General features: G+C 45.5%; 2 protein-coding genes across 6 annotated transcripts in view; one reads left to right on the top strand and one right to left on the bottom strand.

Moving 5' to 3' along the window:
- The first annotated feature begins 2,267 nt into the window (after positions 1-2,267).
- On the top strand, positions 2,268-23,914 carry MSH6 (mutS homolog 6). 3 transcript variants are annotated; one of them, XM_002709880.5, is made up of 10 exons: positions 2,268-2,660; positions 12,673-12,872; positions 15,102-15,274; positions 16,682-19,229; positions 21,369-21,637; positions 22,504-22,621; positions 22,766-22,855; positions 23,133-23,287; positions 23,414-23,613; positions 23,748-23,914. In XM_002709880.5, the coding sequence occupies exons 1-10, from the start codon at positions 2,410-2,412 to the stop codon at positions 23,827-23,829; spliced, it is 4,086 nt and encodes a 1,361-aa protein (XP_002709926.1). In that variant the 5' UTR covers positions 2,268-2,409; the 3' UTR covers positions 23,830-23,914. The 3 variants fall into 3 exon arrangements, with proteins under 3 accessions (XP_002709926.1, XP_051698881.1, XP_008252658.1); XM_051842921.2 differs by having other exon boundaries at positions 23,427-23,613; positions 23,748-23,911; XM_008254436.4 differs by having other exon boundaries at positions 2,304-2,633.
- FBXO11 (F-box protein 11) overlaps positions 23,881-25,275 on the bottom strand; it is a 94,736-nt gene continuing 93,341 nt past the window's right edge. For all 3 annotated transcript variants that reach the window (XM_070069155.1, XM_070069156.1, XM_008254435.4), the window contains exon 23: positions 23,881-25,215. In XM_070069155.1, coding sequence (XP_069925256.1) covers positions 25,086-25,215 — 130 coding nt within the window. In that variant the 3' untranslated portion in view covers positions 23,881-25,085. The remainder of the gene's footprint in view (positions 25,216-25,275) is intronic.

Here is a 25,275-nt window from a genome sequence, read left to right as displayed (position 1 = left end):
GCTGAGTGTGCAGTCTGTGTTTGGATTCCCGGTTTTTAAGGGAGTCTCTTTATCCCCCTCCCCCTCTCCTCCAGGACAAAGGATGGAGATTCCTGATGGAAGAGTTTGTTGGGTGAAAATTAGCAAATTCCTCCCCAGGTTTGCTGGCGCTGGGCATAGCAGTGGGGCTTCCCTTAGGGCAACTGTGAAGGTTTTATTGTCCCTTATTATCATGTCAGGTAACCCCTTTGGTCCAGAGGAGAGAGAATTCTGGGAGTTTTCCTTGGGAGAGGGGGGAGGGCTGGGACCACCCGGAAGGTTATCAGGGTCTAGGCAGGACTTTGAAGTGCAAACTGCTGGGCTTCTGGGGCTTCCAAAGCAGACACTGGTTTCCTCAGGCCCTTCTCACACACACACAGGTTAATTTTTAACTTCTTCTCTAACAGCCTCAGCTTCCTCTGTGTAAAGCTAAAACAATCCTATCCTATGTGTTGAGCCAAAAACAATTACATTTTTAAACATCAAAAAAGGTCGAGCTTTGGCCATTTCATACAGTTCCATACAACACCAGGTGGTCCTAAGAATTAGGACAAAATCAAATCCAACTGAAAGCCGCAAAGCACTTCTGCTTGCCTGGAGTATTTAAAGCTCTGTGGTCTCTTGACCCCTCTGTGCCTGTTTCTTCACCCAGGACACACAGCTAGCATGCAGGTCAACAATCTCCTCCCTACCATTCTGTAATTCAAACAGCTCTGACAGGCCAACACTTGGGGAAATCCCTTCGGTATGCAGTTTGGACCTGAGCTGACTGAGGTTTTGTATAGCCTACATTAAGCCCACTCAGTGTAGAGCATGGAGGTGTTTGCTTACTTCAGGTTTCCCCCACACTGTGGGGGACTCACTTATCAGACCATTTCTCGAGAAAGTTGATTTTCTTTCTTTCTTTCTAGATTTATTTGAAAGAGTTACTCAGAGAGAGAAGGAGAGGCAGAGAGAGGGAGAGGTCTTCCATCCGCTGGTTCACTCCCGTTGGCCACAACGGCTGGAGCTGCTCCCATCCGAAGCTAAGAGCCAGGAATCAGGAGCCAGGGGCTTCTTCCAGGTCTCCCGCGCGGGTGCAGGGGCCCAAGCACTTGGGCCATCTCCCACTGCTTTCCCAGGCCATAGCAGAGAACTGCATCAAAAATGGAGCAGCCGAGACTGGAACCAGCACCCAAAAAACTTGATTTTCTTATCTGCCTGGCAGAGGCCAGCCCTGTGGCAGACACAGTTCGCCCAAAGCAATGACTTCATCTTGCATGTTTCCACCAAAGTGCAGCTGAGGTGGATTCCACACTTAACTAATTTACAGTCTAGGATAAGGGGACTCATCAGTCTTCCAGCACATTTCCAGAATTTGAATAGGAACTTCTTATTCACACCCTCTTACCTTTCTAAAAGCTAAATAAAGCCCTTGGGGCCAGTACCTGGGCTTTGAGTTAATCTCCAGCCTTCCAACGAACCTGCGACCCAGCTCCCTGTAAATGCGCCTGGGAAAGCAGTGGCAGAAGGCCCACGTACTTGGGCACTTGCTACCAGCGTGGAAGATCCAGATGGAATTCCAGGCTCCTCACTTTGGCACAGCCTTGGCCGCTGTGGCATTTGGGAAGTGAACCAGCACACGAATGACCTCTCGATCTCTCTCTAACTCGCCTTGCAAAACAAAACAAAACAAACAAACAAAAAAACCCACAACAAAACCTAAGGAATCTGGCATTGGACACACTCCTGGGCCAAAGGACTCAGGGACGTGATCGTGGCCCTTAAGTATCTATCCGAGAGAATGGCTTATTCCGAAATGTAAAAATGCCCTATAAAGGAAAGCTTTGCATAGAGGCAGGTTTTTAAAATAACCATGCAAAGGGCCTCGCCCTAAGCACTCAGTTAACATTCACCACGCGCCTGCAACGAGCAAGCTCGTGAAGAGCCAAGGTGAGCGGCTGGCTGGAGGCCGGCTCCTCTGCGCCGGCCCCGGCGACCGCAGGCCAGCGCCCGTCCCAGGCCATTGGGTCCGTGCCCACGCTGCGCGCGGCCCCCGTACAGAGAACGCTCTGGCGCCCGGCCGCTTCCGTTCCGGAGAGGGAGGGCTTTCCGGGGCGGAGAGCCCAGCCATCGCTAGGACTTCAGGCCGTCCCGGGGCTGGCCGGTCGCCCGAGTGAGGCAGGGCGCTGGGCCCCCGGGCCGCAGGCCGGAGCGGCGCGCGCCCGCGCGCCCGCGCGCCCGGGGGCGGGGCCTGGCGCACGCCTCGCTCGCTGATTGGCCCCAGGGGCCCGGTTCTTCCGGCGGAGCGCACCTCCCCCCGGGTTTCCCGCCAGCAGGAGCCGCGCGCTAGATGCGGTGCCTTCAGGCGCTCCTTGCCAACAGAACGGTTGGGCCTCGCCGACCGTCGCTATGTCGCGACAGAGCACCCTGTTTAGCTTCTTCCCCAAGACTCCGCTGCCGAACAAGTCCCCGGGCAGGGCCTCACGAGACGGCGGCGGTGCCCGCGCTGCCACGGGGGCCTCCGCTTCCCCCAGCGGGGATGAGGCCTGGAGCGAGGCTGGGCCTGGGCCCAGGCCCCTGGCGGACTCTGCGTCGTCACCAAAGGCGAGGAACCTGAACGGAGGGCTTCGCAGGTCAGCGGCGCCCGCCGTCCACGTCAGGTTAGCCGCGGGGGTCGGCGGGGCCGGGGGCGCGGTGGGCCCCGGGCTTGGAGGAGGTGGGTCTGCAGAGTTGTCTTGAAAGAGTGTAGGAGCCGGGGGTTGGGGTGGGGGTAGCTTGTAAACAGGGCAGGAGGAAGTGGGCAGTGCAGGCTCGGAGGCTGGTGCGCAGGAGCCGCGCCGACTTGGGGCGCTTTGGAGGCGGAGCAGCCGCGTCCCGCCAGCTTTGGGAGGGCTAGGGGCCGAGAGGGTCGATGGGCGCGGGCAGCCTGGGGCTGGGGGCTGCAGCCTGGGGGTGGGGCGGGAAGAGACGGCGCCGAGTGCTCAGGCAGGGGGCTGCCCGCCGGGAGGCCGGGGGGCGCGGGCCGCGCGCGAGTTCCTGTCCGGAGCGTGGCTGCTGAACGGGGTCCCCGGGGGGAGATGCCGGGTCGCGCCCGGGTGCGGAGGGGACCGCAGGTCCTGGGCGCGGGCTCGGGGGGCGTCGGGGCGGAGGAGCGAGGGGCTGGAGGCGTGTCGCGCGCGGCCCGCGGGGCCTGATTGGGCGGAGCGAACCTGGCGGGGCGGGGAGCCGAGAGTGCCGGGAGCCGCGTGGGCTGTCCCAAAACAGGACGTCGGGAGCTTTGGTTGGGTGCGCGCGTGAGCTGCTGTCGCTTCTTACTTTATGGCGTGCAGTCGTCGTCGGGGGCGACTCCACGGCGGGGTAGGGCGCCAGCATTTTTTTTTTCCCCCGGAGTTGAGAGTGGACCAATGACGGTGTGAACGCGGCGACTCTTACCTTTCTGGGCAGTTTTGGCCGGCCTTTTGTCGCGGGCTGCGGCGACATGTTGAAAAAGCTGGCCTTTTTGAGAACGGAGTGTTGACGGCAGAGATGGCAGGTTTAGAAAACCTAACTCACGGAGACCAGCGAGTGATTTTGAGTAATGGGCTTCGACGATTCAGATTGGTCCACGTCTGAGGGTAATTACAGGGTCCCCCTCGTGTAAGCGAACCTTTCTGGGCCTTTGTCATTGTGCTCTACTAGAAGTCGCTTGTGGGGAGCAGAGCCAGTGGGACTCAGTCACACCCTTACCTAGTGAGAAATGCAGGATGTACTCACGAATTGATTATTCGTGCACCCAAACTAAATGGACTTATAGTAAGGTTATACTTCACATGCATATTGAATAGCTCTGTTTTTTGAGGTCCAAATCCAAAAGACGTGAAAAACACAACATTGTACGCACAGTATGGAGAGAACTGATGTTCGTGTACCTACTCTGCCAGGCACTACTAGTAGTGGGCATTGTGCCTACTGCAGTGAACAGGACAAGCAGAGAGGTAGTTCTAGACCCAAACAAGGAATGTGTGAGTTTTGTGTTGTGGGGGAAAGCGAAAATGACATCCCGTGGGAGTGGGCCGCTGGTTCTGGAAGGCAGAGGCCCTGCCGGCTGTGGATAGAATGAAGGGAGGTGAAGTAGGGAGGGGCCTCATCAGACCAGGCTGTTGGGCCACAGAGAGCTTTCCACTTCCTTTGAGAGGGTTTAAAAGATGCTGAGCATCTTGTAACATTTATTGTTGAGATTTGTTTTTGTGCTGAAGTGTTAGTCTTGCCTCTGTTTTCCTAGACCCACATGTCTTGTACCCCAAGTTGTCCTTTCACTTAGTTCCTGTCATCCTTTGATGAACAGATGATACTGGTGGGAATGTCTAGTTTGTCCATCTTTAAAATTTGTTTAAAAATGTTTGTTTTCACTTAATGGAGAGGCAAAGTGACACAGAGATATCTTCTATCCACTGGTTCACTCCCCAAATGCCTCCAGGGCCAGGGCTGAGCCAGACCAAAGGCAGGAGCCCCAAACTTAATGATTCTGTGGCTCTGCCCCAGGCACATCAGCAGGGAGCTGCATCAGAAGTGACGTTCAAAGGCAATGCCAGCTTTGCAGCCTGCAGCCTAACACACCATATCACGATGCTGGGCCCAGCATAGTTTGATTTCCAAAGTTAGGTTGAGTGTCTTTCACAACTGTGACCACTCACTGTTTATATACACAGTTTTCTTGCTAAGTTCCATTTATCTTGAGAAAGCAAAAGTGATGTGATTTTTTTTTTTGTTAAAGATTTATTTATTCATTTATTTATTTGAGAAGGTAGAGTTACAGAGGGAGAGACAGAAAGGTCTTCCATCCACTGGTTCACTCCCCAAATGGCTGCAGTGGCTGGAGCTGGGTTGATCAGGAGCCAGGAGCTTCTTCTGGGTCTCCCACAAGGGTGCAGGGGCCCAAGGACTTGAGCCATCTTCTGCTTTTCCAGGCCATAGCAGAGAGCTGGATTGGAAGAGGAGCAGCTGGGACTTGAACCAGCACCCATAAGGGCTGCTGGCGCCGCAGGCAGCGGCTTTACCCACCACAGCAACAGCGCCGGCCCCAATGATGTGATTTTTAGGGTCTATTGGGTGTATCTTTAGTTTGAGTGAATTTTTTAAAGATTTATTTATTTGAAAGAGAGAGTGAGGGTGAGGCAGAGAGAGATCATCCATCTGATGGTTCACTCCTCAAGTGGTCGCAATGGTCGGGGCTGAACCATGCAGAAGCCAGAAGTCCTGGCCAGGCTTGAGTCAGAAGCCCAGACTTTGATCCAGGTCTCCTACATGGATGGCAGGGGTCCAAACACCTGAGCCATCTTCTGCTACTTTCCCAGGCCGTTAGCAGGGAACTGGATTCGAAGTGGAGCAGCTGGGACTAGAACCAGTGCCCATGTGGGATGCACTTGTTGCAGGCAGCGTCTTAATGTACTACCCTACCATGCTGGTCCCATGATTTCTTATTTTTAGTGTGGAAGCTTCTTTTTTTTTTTTTTTTTTTTTTAAGATTTTTATTTATTTGAGAGGTAGAGTTACAGAGAGAGGGAGAGACAGAGAGAAAGGTCGTCTTCTTCTTTTTTTAAAGTTTATTTATTTATTTGAAAGTCAGAATTAAACAGAGAGAGGTCTTCCATCCGCTGGTTCACTCCTCAAATGGCAGCCATGGCTGGAGCTGTGCTGTTCCAAAGCCAGGAGCCAGGAGCTTCTTCCAGGTCTCCCACACTGGTGCAGGGGCCCAAGCACTTGGGCCATTTCCCACTGTTTTCCCAGGCCACAGCTGGATCGGAAGAGGAGCAGCTGGGACTAGAACCAGTGCCCATATGGGATGCCAGCATCGCAGGCAGAGAATTAACCTTATGCACCACAGCGCTGTCCTCATGTGGAAGCTTTTATTTATCATTTTGAACTGTCCGTATTTCCTTTTACCTTTTTCCTGGTTTTAACAATCCCAAGAATAGGCCAGTGCCGCAGCTCACTAGGCTAATCCTCCGCCTGCGGCGCCGGCACCCCAGGTTCTAGTCCCAGTTGGGGCGGCGGATTCTGTCCTGGTTGGTTGCCCCTCTTCCAGTCCAGCTCTCTGCTGTGGCCCAGGAAGGCAATGGAGGATGGCCCAAGTGCTTGGGCCCTGCACCCGCGTGGGAGACCAGGAGGAAGCACCTGGCTCCTGGCTTCAGATTGGCGCATCGCTGACCGTAGTGGCCATTTGGGGGGTGAACCAACAGAAAAGGAAGACCTTTCTCTCTGTCTCTCTCTCTCTCTCTCTCTCACTGTCTAACTCTGCCTGTCAAAAAAAAAAAAAAATCCCGAGAATACCAAACATTTAAGATTTTTGTTTTAAGATTTATTTATTTACTTGAAAGGCAGAGTTACAGAAGGTAGAGAGAGAGAGAGAGGTCTTCTATCCACTTTACTTGCTTCACCACAGCACTGGCTCCCATATGTATTGTTTAAAGCTTTAAAAATACTTGTAGAAGCATAACTGAATCTCATTTAAGTATATAAAGTTCCAAATTTTTTGGTATTCCAACTTGATTTATTTGTTTGCAAGGCAGAGTGACAGGGAGAGATGGAGAGAGCTCTTCCATCTGTTAGTTCACTCCTCAAATGGCCACAGCAGTCCCAGTGCATTGGCAGGGAGTGGGATAGGAAATGGGTGCAGCCAGTACTTGAACCAGTGCTCTTACAGAATGCCAGCATTATGCCACAACGCCGGCCCCAGGGCATTCATCTTAAGTGGGAATTTAAGCTGCAGTGCCAGAATTCCAGCTCCATATATTCACTTTTTTTCTTTTTTTAAGATTTTATTGAGAGGTAGAGTTACAGACAGTGAGAGGGAGAGACAGAGAAGGGTCTTCCATCTTGGTTCACTCCCCAAATGGCCCCAACAGCTGGACTTGAGTCAATCCAAAGCCAGGAGTCAGGAGCTTCTTCTGGGTCTCCCACATGGGTGCAGGGGCCCAAGGACTTGGACCGTCTTCCACAGCTGTCCCAGGCCATAGCAGAGAGCTGGATTGGAAGAGGAGCAGCTGGGACTAGAACCAACACCCATATAGGATGCTGGCACCACAGGCGGAGGATAAATCTACTGTACCACAGCACTGGCCTCCACATACTTTTGAAGATAGTATTTAGTGTTGGTAGGAAAATCCAAATATTTGCATGGATTGAAATATGTTCCTTTTATTAGCATTTTTCAAAACTGCACAGTTGCTAGAGATACATCTTAAAAATTGTGTTTGAAAAAATTAAAGTTAATACACACCAACAATCAGTAGATTAAAATTTTTGTTAGCATTGATTGAAGAATTTAATTGAAATAAGTCTTCAGTTTTATTACAAAGAAGATTTCATTACCTGCTGAATTCTCTTTTTGGCTCAGAAAGCACTGTTTCTTGGACCAGGATTTCTTTTTTTAAAGATGTATTTATTTATTTATAACAGAGAGAGGAGAAGCGGGGGGGCGGGGGGGGTCTTCCGTCCAATGGTTCACTCCCCAGATGGCTGCAACGGCCGGAGCTGCGCGGATCCGAAGCCAGGAGCCAAGAACTTTCACATGGGTGCAGGGGCCCAAGGCCTTGGGCCATCTTCTATTGCTTTCCCAGGCGATAGCAGAGAGCTGGATTAGAAGAGGAGCAGCCAGGACTAGAACCGGCACCTATATGGGATGTTGGCGCTTCAGGCCAGGGCATTAACCTGCTGCGCCACAGCGCCAGCCCCGGACCAGGATTTTTAAAGTACACATTTTTTCTTAAGACTTTGTAGCCTTGCAAGAACTATGTATTACTAAATTTTTCAGCCTTAGCATTTTAGATTATATTGCTTGCCTTTCTTCCCTCTCCCTCAACTACCTTCCTTTCCCTTCCTCCTACCTCCCCACCATCCCCTTATTTGAAAGGCTGAGTGACAGACTTCTTCAATTGTTGGTTCACTCCTGAAGTGGCCACAACAGCCAGGGCTGGCACAGACCTAAGCCAGGAGCCAGAAACTCTCCAGGTGTCCCATGTGTGTGGTAGGGACTCAAGTACTTGAATCATCTGCTTTCTGCCTTCTTAGGCATATTACTAGCAGGAAGCTGGATCAGAAGCGGAGCACCCAGGACTGAAACTGACACTCCGATATGGGATACAGGCATTCCAAGCAGTAGCTGAACCCTCCAGGCCACAGGGCCTGCCCCTAAACAGCTATTTTCTAATAGCATTTTATTTCAAAACTGATAATGGTTGGAACTCATTCTTACACTTTTTTTTTTTTTTTTTTGCCTGCTGAGGATGCGCATTTATCTTTCAAATAAATTTAAAAGAGATGTTTTAAATCAGTTGTTGGAAAGGAAGGACACTTTTCTAATTTTAAATTGTTTTTTAAATTTTTTTTATAGAATTATTTATCTGAAAGGCAGAGTTAGGGGAAGAGGGAGAAAATTTTCCACTTGCTGGTTTATTCCCCAAATAATTGCAGCAGCCAGGGCTGTGCCAGGCTGAACAGGAACCAGGGGCTTCATCTGGGTCTCCTATGTGAGTGCAGGGACCCAAGGACTTGGGCCATCCTCTGCTGCTTTTCCAGGCACATTGGCAGGGAGCTGTATTGGCAGTGGAACAGCTGGGACACAAACTGGTGTCAATATGGTATGCTGGTGCAGGCAACAGCTTTACCCGTTGTGCCACAATACCTGCCCTTGTTTGTTGTTTTTAAAATTTGGATAGAGACAGAGAGATGTCCTGTCCTCTGGTTTATTCCCCAAGTTCCCACAACAGCCAAGGCTGGTCCAGGCTGAAGCCAGCAGCCAGCCAGGAACTCAATCTGAGTATCCCAGATTGGCAGGGAACCCAGGTACTTGAGCCACTACCAGCTTTCTCCTAGGATGTATATCAGCAGGAAGCTGGATTCAGGAGTAGAGCGGGGATTTGAATCAAGGCACTTTTGATGTGAGTTGTGGGCATCTTAAGCCATGTCTTAACCACTGGGCCTAATGCCCACCCCTAAAAGACCATGAAAGTGATTAAAACAATTTCTGGGCCGGTGCCGTGGCTCCATAGGCTAATCCTCCGCCTAGCGGCACTGGCACACCGGGTTCTAGTCCTGGTCGGGGCGCCGGATTCTGTCCTGGTTGCTCCTCTTCCAGGCCAGCTCTCTGCTGTGGCCCGGGAGTGCAGTGGAGGATGGCCCAAGTCCTTGGGCCCTGTACCCGCATGGGAGACCAGGAGAAGCACCTGGCTCCTGGCTTCGGATCAGCGCGGTGCGCTGGCCGCAGCGCGCCAGCCGTGGCGGCCATTGGAGGGTGAACCAATGGCAAAAAGGAAGACCTTTCTCTCTCTCTCACTATCCACTCTGCCTGTTAAAAAAAAAAAACAAAAAACAAAAACACCAATTTCTGTTAAATGGGGGTCGGCACTGTGGCATAGTAGGTAAAGCCGCCGCATGTAGTGCTGACACCAATATGGGCGCTGGTTTGAGTCTCACTGCTCCATTTCCTATTCAGCTCTCTGCTATGGTCTGGATAGTCCAAGTGCTTGGGCTCCTGTACCCGTGTCAGAGACCTGGAACAAGCTCCTGGCTTTGGATTGGCGCAGCTCCAGCCGTTGTGGCCAGTTGGAGAGTGAACCAGCAGACCTCTCTCTCTAACTCTGACTTTGCAATAAATAAATAAATCTTTAAAAATAATTTGTACAAATGACAGAGTTGTGAGATAAGAGCTCTTTAGAAGCTTCAGAGTTTGGGTTAAAACAAGAATGATTAACCTAATGCATGCCAAAGTTACTGTTTTACTACAATTATATATATATAAACCTAAAATCGAAAAGTTTTTTCCCTCACTTTCACATTTCAGTCAGAAAAGAGTTATTGAGGACAGAAGGCACCTTTAAGAGGCAAGGTTGTCCATCTCACATTTTTGCTCAAGAAATTTGAATCTAGTTATTTAGTTTCTCTGAGAGCTAACAGAAATGTTGAAACCTGAAATCTTTGTTGCCTCATACCAGGCTGTGGTGGAATGGGAAGGCCATGCCATGATGGCCGCTGGCAACAGGCTGTGATTGGATGGTTTCCGAAACCATAGAATTCTGTTGGGTCTGCACATCCTGATCCCTTGAACTTTAAATGTACCACCAAGATGTGCATTCTTGTCTGTCGCACTAAGATCATTCTTAAGAATTTGTAGTCCTTACGGATGTGTGTAATAAGTGGCTGATCCAGGTGAGCTTTTTCAGTCTTATCCTCCATGACCAATTTCTACAAGCAGGAGAAATACTCTTGACCTAGCCATCCTCAGTGTTACAAAGCAAGAATACTCTGTAAAACCCAGTCTGTTTAGTCAGCCTCAGAGCCCATCTAGGGATATTTAATAATTTCGACACATAAGGGAAGAACAGGTTCCACCTAGCCAGTGATGGGAGGAAGGCTTCACCATGTTCCTACCAAAACTTCATCAGAGTCTGGTCTTGGGGGATTTCGTTGCATGTAAGTAGGGCAGCCAGACATGACTGACGGGAATCCCCTTTCTTCCCTCCTTCAGGAAAGTCTGCCTTGGCCAGTGCGGTTTGAAGCCCGCACAATGCCGCACGGGGCATTTATTTGCGGTCAGTCTTTGTTGGGGTGTCAGGCTGAGAGTTGATATACCATTTCTTTGTTCAAATACAAATTATTTTCCTGCTTTAGCAGCAAAAATAAAGGAGTAGAGCTGATGTAGATTTATTGAATTTCCATTCCTGTCTGCGGTTCCCTTGGCAGGGCCAGACCAAATGATTTCGTGGGCCTTACACGGCCCATGTAGGCCCATGTACCGGCTGTTCTCTCCAACCCACCCACACTCACCACCCCACCCCCATCCCTACCCCCGTTTGGGGGAAGGTTCTGACTTACACAGAAATCTTGTGTTTAACAGTGTGATAGGCTCTGTGCATGGCTGGATGGCTCAAGTGCAGGGAAGAAGCCTGCAGGAGCAAAGCATTCTACACGTGGTAGCTGTCTTTTTCTGTTAAGTGATACTGCAGTAAGGATGAGGCACAACTGCGGTGGGGGTCTGAGTCTTGTTTGAGGGTGACTGAGGTGATGCGCCTCAGGCGGCATGTGTCGTCAGTGCACGGCACCACAGACTTGTGTGAGAGGAGAGAACGTCCGTACCATAAAGGCCTTAAATCATGCTCCTGTTCATGTTTCACTTAATATCCTAAGGGTTTCTATAATCGTAGTGCTAAATTTTTATTTTTCTAACTTATTTAAGAGTGAGAAAAGAGTGAGTGAGCTCCTATCTGCTGATTCACTTCCCAAAGGCTCACAAGGGGGCTGGGTCTGGGGCTGGGTGGAGGCTGAAGCTGGGACCTGGGAACTCAGTCGAGGTCTCTCATGGGTGGCAGGAACCTGATGCTGCTGCCTTCCACACTATGCAGAATCAGGGAGTTGGAGTCAGGAGCCCAAAGCAGTGTGGAATGGGCCATCTGCTATCTTCATTGCTAGGCTAAATGCCCTGCCCAATGCTCATGGAAAATATTCTTTATATATATATATATATATATTTTTTTTTATTTTTTTGGACAGGCAGAGTTAGACAGTGAGAGAGACAGAGAAAGGTCTTCCTTCCGTTGGTTCACCCCCTAAATGACCGTTACGGCTGGTGCGCTGCCTATCCAAAGCCGGGAGCCAGGTGCTTCTTCCTGGTCTCCCATGCGGGTGCAGGGCCCAAGCACTTGGGCCATCCTCCACTGCCTTCCCAGGCCACAGCAGAGAGCTGGACTGGGAGAGGAGCACCGGGACTAGAACCTGGGGTGCCGGAGCTGCAGGTGGAGGATTAGCCCAGTGAGCTGCTGCGCTGACTCTATTTATATTTAATGACTGAATCAGGTGATTTCTATTAACTAAATATTATTCAAAAGTGTAACAAAATATTGTAATGTGCTTAAAACAGGCCAAGAAAATATTGGTATCTAATATTTGGGCAGGGATTATCAGCTTTTAGTGGCCTCTCTATCACTAGGGGGCGTGTTGTGGTCATTAGCTAGCTTTTGCCCTTCTCTGGAAAAACCCACAGAGCTGAGTGTGAAGGTTGAATCTCTGTTTTGATTCTGTGGGCACATGTGCTCCCTACACTTTCATTTGTTGATTAGAGCTTTCCCATAAAACTAATTTTGGGGCAGGGAGGATAGCAGAGTGCTAGGTAGTTTTTGTGTTTAGAATACATTGTGGCTTAACTGGGAACAGAGTCCAAGCAAAGTCTAATGCATTAGATAATTAGTGAATTATGGAATCGATGTTTTGTATTAATAATATGGGTTAGTCTGTTTCTTATACATGGGTGGGAATCTTCAGAAAATCCATGGAAAATGCATGTTATGGGAAAAAAAACTGCATGGATTTCAAGAGTTTTCACACTAAAATAAACCAGTCTTTAAATTCATGTACAATAGTTTATGCCTTTTTCCTGCCACCAGAATTCTGCTGTAGTTCTTACATGTTGGATGATTCTAAGAAATGGTTTCCCACCTTAATTCCAATAATTTATTTGTATCTTGGTAGTTAAACATACTTACATTAGCTAGCTTAAGTTTATATGTTTGAATATTAGTGCTAGAAGACTTCAGAGGAGTCTTACTGATAATCTTCCTTGGAATTGTGTTTGTAGGTAACTGCTTTTAAAATAACCTTAATCAGATATTAACCAAGTTATGCATTTCCTTTTGGCAACAGTTCTTGTGACTTCTCACCAGGTGATTTGGTTTGGGCCAAGATGGAGGGTTACCCCTGGTGGCCTTGTCTGGTGTACAACCACCCCTTTGATGGAACATTCATCCGCCAGAAAGGGAAATCAGTTCGTGTCCATGTACAGTTTTTTGATGACAGCCCAACAAGAGGCTGGGTTAGCAAAAGGCTGTTAAAGCCGTACACAGGTAAGACGGTAGGGGTTACAGCAGAGAGAGAGGGGATAGAGTCCATTAAGTGTATTTTACTACAATAAATAGGAGTGGAAGGCATGAAGGATTCTGGCATGAGAATAAAATGCAGCTGGTCTTCAAGCAGCTTGTTTTGTGGAATGGAATTTTTCTTTCCTTCTAGTGTTTTAGAGCGATATTATGTCCTTAAAGGAAAAAAAAAAGCCTCATGACTGGCATTATATAACCAAAATACCAAGTTCAGCCACAGCAAGATTAGATTAAACTGTCTCCACGCTGAAGGAGCCAAAAGAGCGTGTGTTCAGGATATACGGCATGCAGATGAATGACACTGTCTATGAAAAGTGGAGATCCTGGCCTCCAAAATCCTCAACCGCAGATACACGTCAGCAGTCCCCTTACGAAGGCTGGGTGCACCACACCAGTCTTCTTGAATTATACAGTGCATGTACAGTATGATTTTAGGGTACAGGTACCACACACTACCATTACTCTGTCTGCTACCTCACTGCCAGTTACTCTTTTAGAATTGGAACAAGGGTCCATTTCCCAGGTGTCTCTGGGAATGCTGCCATTTGGCCATAATGTTCATGGTGCACTAGAGTGGGCTGGGGGAATCGAAGAAAGTGAAGTCTTAGTGGAAATCTGACGTACATGGTAGAAAGACAATCAGGAAATTTCATTTTGTCTTCTCTACTAGTGTGCTGTAATACTCTGAACTAACCAAAGTAATTTATTTTCTGATCCTGTTTACTTTGATGTAAAATGATCCTTTATTGGAACAGATTATAAATGAGGTCCTTTCCAGGACTCATTTTGAGATTTTAAAAATGCTTTGGAAAAGTGACTTAAAAGAGACTGAGAATTTGTTGTTGTCATTATTTTGTCAAATTATCCTAACCGTTGGGTCACCTGGGATAGTCTCTCTTCTCATGACCTCAGACAGTGGCAGCTAACAGGTACAACACACCTCTTCAGTGCAAGAGTTGTAAAAAAGGTTTATGTTGAGACCCTTTCTTAATATTTTAAGGAAAAACACTGTATACAGTCAGTTAAAAGCATCTTTGATATTAAATATAAATGTTTTCTCCCAAAGGCAGCTAGATGAGATACATGTAAATAAACAGGTGAATAGCCAGCCTCCCAGCAGGGACTTTGAATCAAAACCCACTTTTAAAATAAAATTGCTCTGTGTTAAAGTAAAACTCTTTATAATACTCATTTTGTTGTAACAAACAGCGTTTCTACCTACTGAGCAAGAGGTTAGGTCAAATCCGATGGTATGTATGGAATTTAGTTCTTTTCCACGGTCTGACTAGAAATGTCTCTGCTCTGTTCTTCTACCCAGATAGAAATATGTATCCAGACTTGGAAAAGAAACCTGAATTTGTCTAAATTTAACAGATCTAAAACATTTCATCATTTTTGTATACAAAAATAGAATAATCTAAATTCCCGTATGATTAGCAACTTGTATGTGCTGTCTCAAAAAAAAAGTTGAATTTCTCATTTTTCTGTAAAGAGCTATGCAGAAACTACAAATTGCAACAAAGTCAACTGAAGGGTGACTCTGAACGCCTCTCAGAGTCTCTCATGCAGCTGTATTCCCCATACTGTCTATACAGTGGTAAAGTTGTTCCCAAGAACACTTGATCCAACCTTTGCTTTACAAATAAATCTAAGATGAAAATGCAACAGAAGGGCCAGTTTCTTTTCACCCATGCCTCTCTGATAATTTGTGATTAATTTGAAAGGGAGTACAAAGGGGTCTGGGGAGAGAGATGAATCAGTCTTCCATCTGCTGGTTCACTGCACAGATGGCCTCAATGATTGGGGCTGGGTCAGGCAGAAGCCAGGAGCCAGGAACTCCATCTGGTTCTGCTGTGTGGGTGGCAGGGCCCAAGCACTTGTGCCATCTATCACTGCTTTCCCAGGCGCATTAGGAGGGAGCTGGATCGGCAGTGGAGCCAGGACTTGAAATGGCATGCAGCATCGCAAGTGGTAGTTTTGCACACTGAGCCACAGTGCTGGCCTCTCTGTTGTTCTATTAACATCCCTATTAGAAGAGAGACTAAATGATCCTGGGTGACCCAACAGGGCAACCTCAAGGAGTTAAAATTGGTGATTTCAATTTCACTGGTAGTTCTTCCTTGATTGTTGTCATTCTTGCTATAGGATGAACCAGTTATCCAGCCAACAAGTTCTTATTTGCAAATATATTTCTAGGTTCAAAATCGAAGGAAGCCCAGAAGGGAGGTCATTTTTATAGTTCAAAGCCTGAAATACTGAGAGCAATGGAACGCGCAGATGAAGCCTTAAATAAAGACAAAATTAAGAGGCTTGAATTGGCAGTGTGTGATGAGCCCTCAGAGCAAGAGGAGGAGGAAGAAGAGATGGAGGTGGGACACGGCATTCAAGTTATTTCTGCTACAGGGATGATGGAAGAAAAAAGGAAAAGACATTGAAGTGGTGTTCTCTTGTTACATTTCTATTAGTTTCACACAAGTATACATCTGTACTCCAAGGATTGTAATTTATTTAGAATATCAACTGCTAGCAATTTTTTTTTTTTTTTTTTAAACTTAAGTTGTCCAGCCTGCTGGGAGGACAAGGCACCACAAGCAGTAGTACTGTTCTGGAAAGAAGCAGACAGCCAGGGACAGTAAGGATGTGGCCAGAAAATTGGTTCTTGGGCCAGGCAGTAGGCTTCTATGTGAGGGTGTATTCATGTCCTGGATTACCTAGGTTTATGTTTTTAAAAAAGTTTCAATATTTTTTGTTGTATCTTACATTAAATAACCCTGAAACAACCCTGGTTTCAAGTGTTAATCATTGTTAACTGAGTGAATTAAAACCTTTTGAAGAAATCAACAGATAATTAGTTCACTTAAAGCAAATGAGCTATATTCCCTAAAATAGCAAATTAATGGGCTGCATCCCAAAAGAGATTCATGTGTAACTAAGCTTGATTTTGTTTTACTCCTTATAGATTAAACGGAATAAGCAAGTTAATATATAATGGGGATTTTCATCTTTAAGCTTGTGATTAGGAATTTTAGCATTCATCAGAGGTTGAGAAACTTGTTGGTAACTACAGAGACCCTTTTGTTTACTACTGCTTGTGCCATGCCTAAGATACAGCTGGTCTGTGGAGCAGCAAGCATTAGGACCAGTATAGATTGCTTACCTTTTTTTTTTTTTTTTTTTTTTTTTTTTTTAAGAATTTATTTTATTTACTTGAAAGGCAGAGAGAGAGAGGGGTCTTCCATCTGCTTTTCACTCCCCAGTTGGCCGCAATGGCCAGAGCTGCGCCGATCTGAATCCAGGAGCCAGGAGCTTCCTCCAGGTCTCCCACGCAGGTACAAGGGCCCAAGGACTTGGGCCATCTTCTGCTGCTTTCCCAGAACACAGCAGAGAGCTGGATCGGAAGTGGAGCAGCCGGGAGTCGAACCAGCACCCATATGAGATGCCGACACTGCAGTCGGTGGCCCACTTACATAATTTATAACATGGTGAAATTCTAACTTTTCTGTTTGTTAGGAGAAGTGACTGAGCACATCAGTTGTTGGCACATGTGGTGCGCACCACACTACAGTGTCCTCGCTGTTGTCTAGAACTCCTACAGGAGCAGTCACTAAAGCTTGCAGTGTGACACTTGTCTAATGTTAGGTGAGACTAAAACCAATATTTAAGAAAGTTTCTTCAGGAGGCCTATGAAGTTGAAGTTGACTGAGAAATACTCCATAGCAGTTTTGTAACTTTCCAAACTTTGCTGTGTTTTTAAATATTCTTTCCTTGCCTGGCAGGTAGCTCCAACTTACACATCAGATAAGAGTGAAGAAGATAATGAGATTGAGAGTGAAGAGGAAGTGCAGCCTAAATTGCAAGGATCTAGGCGAAGTAGCCGCCAAATAAAAAAACGAAGGGTCATTTCAGATTCTGAGAGTGACATTGGTGGCTCTGATGTGGAATTCAAGCCAGATGCTAAGGAGGAAGGAAGCAGTGATGAAGTTAGCAGTGCAGTGGGTGACAGTGAGAGTGAAGGCCTGGACAGCCCTGTCAAAGTTGTTCCCAAGCGAAAGAGAATGGTGACTGGAAATGGGTCTCTTAAAAGGAAAAATTCAAGGAAGGAGATGCCCTCAGCCACCAAGCGAGCACCTGGCATTTTGGCAGAAACCAAGAGTACTTTGAGTACTTTCTCTGCTCCTCAGAATTCTGAGTCCCCTGCCCAGGTTAGTGGAGGAGGAGGTGATGACAGTGGTCGCCCCACTACCTGGTACCATGAAACTTTAGAATGGCTTAAAAAGGAAAAGAGAAGAGATGCACACAGGAGGCGGCCCGATCACCCCGACTTTGATGCATCCACGCTCCATGTGCCTGAAGATTTCCTGAATTCCTGTACTCCCGGCATGAGGAAGTGGTGGCAGATTAAGTCTCAGAACTTTGATCTTGTCATCTTCTATAAGGTGGGGAAGTTTTATGAACTGTATCATATGGATGCTCTTATTGGCGTCAGTGAACTGGGGCTGGTATTCATGAAAGGCAACTGGGCGCATTCTGGTTTTCCTGAAATTGCTTTTGGCCGATACTCGGATTCCTTGGTGCAGAAGGGCTATAAAGTAGCACGCGTTGAACAGACTGAAACCCCAGAAATGATGGAGGCAAGATGCCGAAAGATGGCACACATATCTAAGCATGACAGAGTGGTAAGGAGGGAGATTTGTAGGATCATCACCAAGGGTACACAGACCTACAGTGTGCTGGAAGGTGACCCTTCTGAGAACTACAGTAAGTTTCTTCTTAGCCTGAAGGAGAAAGAGGAAGATTCTTCTGGGCACACTCGTGTGTATGGTGTGTGCTTTGTTGACACGTCACTGGGGAAGTTTTCCATAGGTCAGTTTGCAGATGACCGCCATTGCTCCAGGTTTAGGACCCTAGTGGCACACTATCCTCCAGCGCAAGTCTTGTTTGAGAAAGGAAATCTCTCAGTCGAAACCAAGGCAGTCCTGAAGGGCTCATTATCCTCTTCTCTTCAGGAGGGTCTGATACCAGGCTCCCAGTTTTGGGATGCAGCCAAAACTCTGAGAACTCTCCTCGAAGAAGGGTATTTTACAGAAAAGTCAAATGAGGAGAGTGGGGTGCTGTTACCCCAGGTGCTTAAAGGTATGACCTCAGAGTCCGATTCCATTGGGTTGACACCAGGAGAGAAGAGTGAATTGGCCCTCTCTGCTCTTGGTGGTTGTGTCTTCTACCTCAAAAAATGCCTTATTGATCAGGAGCTTTTATCAATGGCTAATTTTGAAGAATATATTCCTTTGGATTCTGACATGGTCAGTGCTACAAGACCTGGTGCTGTCTTCTCTAAAGCCAGTCAGCGAATGGTGCTAGATGCAGTGACCTTAAACAACTTGGAGGTTTTTCTGAATGGGACAAATGGCTCCACTGAAGGGACCTTGTTAGAGAAGATTGATACTTGCTACACTCCCTTTGGTAAGCGGCTCCTCAAGCACTGGCTTTGTGCCCCACTCTGTAGCCCTTGTGCTATCAATGATCGTCTAGATGCCATAGAAGACCTCATGGCTGTGCCTGATAAAGTCTCTGAAGTTGTAGACCTTCTGAAGAAGCTTCCAGATCTTGAAAGGCTTCTGAGTAAAATTCACAACGTTGGGTCTCCCCTAAAGAGCCAAAACCACCCAGACAGTAGGGCTATAATGTATGAAGAAACTACATACAGCAAAAAAAAGATAATTGATTTTCTTTCTGCTCTTGAAGGATTCAAAACAATGTGTAAGATTGTAGAGGTTGTGGAAGACGTCGTCGATGACTTTAAGTCAAAACTCCTGACGCAGGTCGTAACTTTGCAGACAAAAAACCCTGAAGGCCGTTTTCCTGATTTGACTATGGAACTGCACCGATGGGATACGGCCTTTGACCATGAAAAGGCTCGGAAGACTGGACTCATCACTCCCAAAGCAGGATTTGACAGTGATTATGACCAAGCTCTTGCTGATATAAGAGAAAATGAACAGAGCCTCCTGGACTACTTAGAGAAACAACGCAGTCGAATTGGCTGTAGGACCATAGTCTACTGGGGGATTGGTAGGAACCGCTACCAGTTGGAAATCCCAGAGAATTTCACCACCCGCAATTTGCCAGAAGAGTATGAGTTGAAATCTACCAAGAAAGGCTGCAAAAGATACTGGACCAAAACTATTGAGAAGAAATTGGCCAATCTGATAAACGCAGAAGAACGGAGAGACCTATCACTGAAGGACTGCATGCGACGACTATTCTACAACTTTGATAAAAACTACAAGGACTGGCATTCTGCTGTAGAGTGCATCGCAGTGCTGGGTAAGACTTGAAACAAGCCTGTCGCTCAGGCTTTGGTTAATGCTCTGTGTCCCAGTTGAATACCCCTAAGTTATAAGTTATACTCAGGGACCTTCAAAAAGCTTGTGGATAATGCCTGTTAAGAAAAATTATGCATGAAATTTCAAAATTTTTTATTTCCCTTTTCCACAGACTTTGAAAAGTATCCTTGTAATAGTTAAAATTTACATACATACTTGCCTGCTGCGTACTAAGCAAAATGACTTAATTGACAGTTTTAGTTAGTTGAAGCCTGCTTTAATTATTAGTAGCCCTCTAGCCTTCAGGTTTGAGTAAATTAACAGAAAAGACTGATGAAAGTGTATTACTTAATAAGGCAAACTTTAGATTTCCTTTTTAAATGGAACTTAGTGTTTGAGAAGTATTGCTTCCAAGCTTTTTTAACGTTATGGTTATCTCTTAATTCATTGTTTGTTTTTAAAATTTTTTAAGATTTATTTACTTGAAAGGCAAAGTTATGGGAGAGAAAGGGAGAGAAGAGATTTTCCACCTGCTGGTTCACTCCCCAGATGGCCTCAATAGCCAGGGCTTGGACCAGGCCAAAACCGGGAGCTGGGAGTTCCCTCTGGGTCTCCCATGTGGGTACAAGTGCCCAAGCGAGGACTTGGGCCATCATCCCCCACTGCTGCCTAGGTGCATTAGCAGGAAGCTGGATCAGAAGTGGAGCAGCGGGGACTTGAACTGGTGCCCATATGGGATGCCGGTGTTGGAAGCAGCGGCTTAACTTGATGGCCCCGAAGTTTATTCTTTACTGTTTTTTCCTTTTTCTATTTGTGAATCTTTGTGAGCACCTTTCAAAAGATGAAATCTTCCCTTTTTTCTCTTTACGCAAAATTGTTCCACTTTCTTCCCTCCAGTTGATTTTTTAATTTTTTGACAGGCAGAGTGGACAGTGAGAGAGAGAAAGGTCTTCCTTTTGCCAGTGGTTCATCCTCCAATGGCCGCCGCGCTGCAGCTGGCGAATCACGCTGATCAGGAGCCAGGAGCTTCCTCCTGGTCTCCCATGGGGTGCAGGGCCCAAGGACCTGGGCCATCCTCCACTGCACTGCTGGGCCATAGCAGAAAGCTGGCCTGGAAGAGGGGCAATTGGGACAGAATCCGGCGCCCCGACCGGGACTAGAACCCGCTGTGCCGGCACCGCAGGCAGAGGTTTAGCCTAGTGAGCCGCTGCGCAGGCCCCCTCCAGTTGATTTTTAAAAGCCCTGATTGATGTATTTATCAATCAGTAACCCTTTCAGCTTCAAGTTTTTTATTTAAATGTTGTGGCAACCTATCTGGAGCCTTTGCTGTTTTATACTTGAGGTTTATAGCAAAGGTAGTTTATCCAGACTTGCAACAAAAATTATTTTGATCTGAATGCTATCTTAATGAAATAGAATGGCATCTGTCTGCTGCATTCAGTAATTGGTTAAAATTCTTAAGCATGGCATGTTTTCCAAATGATCAGTTTATCTGCCTCTCAAGATTGTTTTGGTATTCTTGTGCCAATTCTTAGAACATTCTGTTCCCCTAAGGAAGTGTTAACCACAGGGTTTTGGAGACAGAGAGAGGTAAGTATGGTGTCTGGTTGGTATATTTTTGTTGAGTTGGTTCTCATCCACTGGTTCACTATTATTTTTAAATTTTTGTGATGGCGAAGACTGGGCTGAATTGAAGCCAGGAGGCAAGAACTCAATCTAGGTTTTTCACATGGTCACAGCAACCTAATTACTTGGGCCTCCACTGCGGCTCCCAGGGTCTGCATTAGCTCGAGTTGGGACGGGAGCCAGGCTTCGATCCCAGGCACTCATACGTGGGTTTTCTTAACTGCTAGGCCTGCCCTTCATTGGTGTACTTTTAGTTTCCCCTTGGCACTCTTCTGGTCCAGATGTTAGAGGCCAAGTCCTTTGAGGAAAGAGATCTTGGGCTGAAATTGACTTTAACACTGGTAACTTTGTTACAACGCATTTTATGTGCTGGGCAGCTATTAATGTCACTAAGAATGCCAACTATTTTTTGTCTTTTTAAAGAAGCAATAATATGTAGTACTACATCAGTAGTTTACTACCTACCAAGAAACTCCCAGAACGATGAAACCATACTTTTACCTCTCTTTAACAGATGTCTTACTGTGCTTGGCTAACTACAGTCGAGGGGGTGATGGCCCTATGTGCCGTCCAGTAATTCTGTTGCCAGGAGAAAACACGGCTCCCTTCTTAGAGCTTAAAGGATCACGTCACCCCTGCATTACAAAGACATTTTTTGGAGATGATTTTATTCCTAACGACATTCTAATAGGCTGTGAGGAAGATGAGGAAGAAAATGGCAAAGCCTATTGTGTGCTTGTTACTGGACCGAATATGGGGGGCAAGTCTACCCTCATGAGACAGGTAACTGATTTTTAAGCCTTTGTCATCAGAAAGTAATTTTGTAACACTAAGAATGAGTAAATGGCATATTTAGGTCATCACTTAGCAAACAGCAGAGTGTTTCATAAAAGCGATTAATTTACTTTGAACTCTTTGTCCAAAGAGAGTGCTCTCACATCATGAGGTATTTTTGAGTTCAGAAGGTAGATGTATTAAAAACATGTGAAGGCTGGCTCTATGTAGAGACGCTTGTAGGAATCCTTTTAAGCTTATGGCAGACTTATTCTAATGAGAAAGGAAATAAAATTCATGATTTTCTCATGACTGTTAGAAACTGCTTTTAGGGAAGACACGGTAGCCTTTTGATGTATTAGGGGTTACTCAACCCCCCCGAATTAGAAATGTTGTCTGCATTTTTAAAAGGTTGTAAGGAGGGAAAAAAAATTAGCAACTCATTAGCTAGAGATAAAATAGCTGTGCAGTGGTTTTCATTTGCCCTTTGTATAAATCAAAATCTGAAGAACATGACTATGTACAGGGGATGGACCCCTTGAAATATTCATTTGATAGAAAAAATGGCTTGAGGCGAAAGTAGTTCTGAAGCGCACTCCAGGTTCAGTCTACTCTGTGGCTCAGGGTAGGAGTCAGGCTCTTGTTTTAAAGGCCAAGCAGGCCCGAAGCCTCTTGTGTATCTCAGCCTCATCCTCCCCACCCCCTCCCCTTTTCTTCTTTAAGCAAATAGGTATAATTTAGAAACAGAACCAGCCTACGTGGGATTGTGAAGCTTTCAGAATGCCTTACCTTGTTAGGGGTTTTTAAGACAGATGTTTATTATGTAGGTTTTTAAACACCGATCATAAAAAGACCTTTTCCTCCCTCATTCACAGGCTGGCCTATTAGCTGTAATGGCCCAGATGGGTTGTTATGTACCTGCTGAAGTGTGTAGGCTCACGCCAATTGATAGAGTGTTTACTAGACTCGGTGCCTCAGATAGAATAATGTCAGGTGAGTTTGCTTTTTCCACCCAGGGCTTTGACCATTTGCCTCTTGAACAAGTTATTTAAGTCTTCTCCTTTCTCTAGTGTTATATAATAAGAATAAATCTGTTAAGGTTTTAAAAATGATCATCTTTGTGAAAATTTTTTTAAGGTGAAAGTACATTTTTTGTTGAATTGAGTGAGACGGCCAGCATACTTACACATGCAACAGCACATTCCCTGGTTCTTGTAGATGAATTAGGTAAGACATTTAAAACATTAGTTTTACATACACTCATCCCATGTTGTAACAAAAACCTTGATGTTCTATAGATAATCTTCCAGAAAAAATTAGTTCTTAGTACAAAGTTTTTGAACTTCAGCACTTTGTTCACTGTACCCCAAGTGCTGCTATTTATAGAATGCTTTTAGAGTCACTAAATATTACTGTACTAATCTTCTCTGAGCTTGCATCCTTTGTAAGGTATGTCCTTTTTGGTGTAGCAGGCAGATAATATGCAATATTAAAACTTTCACAGGAAGAGGTACTGCAACCTTTGATGGGACAGCAATAGCCAATGCAGTTGTTAAAGAACTTGCTGAGACTATTAAGTGTCGTACTTTGTTTTCTACTCACTACCATTCATTAGTAGAAGATTATTCTCAAAATGATGCTGTGCGTCTAGGACATATGGTATGTGCAAACTGTTTATTCAAACCTTGTTCAGTCTTTCTGAGGAAACAAGTTGGGTACTTCAATTGCTAGTACATGAATATAACAGCTAATCAAGGTTGTGTTCCCTCCCCCCTCCCCTTTAAGGCATGCATGGTAGAAAATGAGTGTGAAGACCCCAGTCAGGAGACTATTACCTTCCTCTATAAATTCATTAAGGGAGCTTGTCCCAAGAGCTATGGCTTCAATGCAGCGAGACTTGCTAATCTTCCAGAAGAGGTCATTCAAAAGGGACACAGAAAAGCGAGAGAATTTGAGAAGATGACTCAATCACTACGATTATTTCGGTAATTATATTTATGCTTGGGTAAAGGCTGTAATTAACCATATAGCTGACCTGGAGGAAGTAAAGGGGGAGGGAGGATAGACTATAAAAAAAAAAGTAAAAAAAAAATTTTTTTTTTTTTTTTTATAATTTAAGGGAAGTTTGCCTGGCTAGTGAGAGGTCGACTATAGATGCTGAAGCGCTCCATAAGTTGCTGACTCTGATTAAGGAATTATAGACTACACTTGGAAGCTTTGACTTTTGACAAAGGTGGTAAATTCACACAACATTATGATCTAATAAACTTTATTTTTTAAAAATGACCATTTTTCCATTTTCTTTCTAGGAAATTAAACCCTTTTAATTCTTATCTACCTTCTACATAATGGTTATTGAATACTCCACAATATATTAAGTCTAGATGTTATGGTACATGCATACACTTTCAGGCTGTTTATACCCACTGTCACCAATACACATAAATGAGGGAGGGGGTTATGAAACTGTATAGGGCTGTATATATATGCTTGTCTCAGCTTAATGCAGGAAATTGTGTTAATTTCCAGCAGTTTTGTCTAAACTGTTCAAAAAAAAACTATGAACAGAGTTCAAATACAGGACTGTTTTGAAGAGACTTTCTAAAGTGTACTTTAAAACATAGTAGTTTTTTACCTTTCACAAAACTGAGTTACAAGAATACTTTTGTTTTACAGTGCATCCCTTCCTAGGAAGTCTCATTAAAACACTCACTTTTTCTAGGGGTGGGGGGAGGGTGGTTTTGAATGCTGCACAGGGAAGGAAAGGAAATAATAAGTCTTAACTTTTCTTAAAGGATACCAGAAACATTGCTGGATATAATTTAAGATTAGTGTTTTCTCTTTCATAGAAAGAACGTACATACTGGGACATGAGTACAGTTACAGCAAGTCTAGGTGTGCTAACAAAACAGGGCACATTCAAGTACAATAAGATTTTGCTTGAAATTAAAAACAAACTACATGAGATTAAAGCATTAAAATCATATTTCTCAATCTGAATACATGTTAAAAAAAATCAAAAGAAACGCAGAAGTGCTAGCTCACATTTTTACCATATTACAAAAGCAATTGGTACCCATGTCCATAACGGCAGCAACAAAGCTGCTTGTCTATTGAAGATTACTACTGCAAATTGGACTGCATTCAATGCTAGTTGTAAAAACACCAGCTTTTCAGAAGTTGGTATCTGTACAAAATTGCAGCTTATTTTCTTCACTTCTGTCCCTTCAAAAGTCTTTACACCGTAATGCTAAAACACCCAGCTCTGAGATCCTGAGTCAATATATTGCCACTTTCTTTTTGGTAGCTTGAGCTTCATAGTGTCAACTGACCTTGTGTATCCATTTTTTTTAATACAGTCTCTTCCTGTAGCATGGGCAAATATTTTAAATCTTCTTCCAAAAAATGTTTTAAGTTATGATGTTAGAATGGCAGGACTTTTCTTTAGGGAAGGAGTTCAGTTGTGCTGCAATGTATTAGATTCTATAGGTGGAGCAGAGTCATATAGTGTATCTGTATCATGTGTAGGCTCACCAGCTAATGTACAAGGGTTAGACAGTGTTCCAGCACCACAGTCACAGAAAAACCTAAAGCAAAATGAGAACCCAAAAATTAGGAAAGTGACAGGAAAATGATTGGGTAACATA

The sequence above is a fragment of the Oryctolagus cuniculus genome, chromosome 2 (assembly GCF_964237555.1).
Source record: "Oryctolagus cuniculus chromosome 2, mOryCun1.1, whole genome shotgun sequence".
NCBI lineage: Eukaryota > Metazoa > Chordata > Mammalia > Lagomorpha > Leporidae > Oryctolagus > Oryctolagus cuniculus.
The sequence above is the reverse complement of the archived record's forward strand: the minus strand, read 5'-3'. Positions and strand labels throughout refer to the sequence as shown.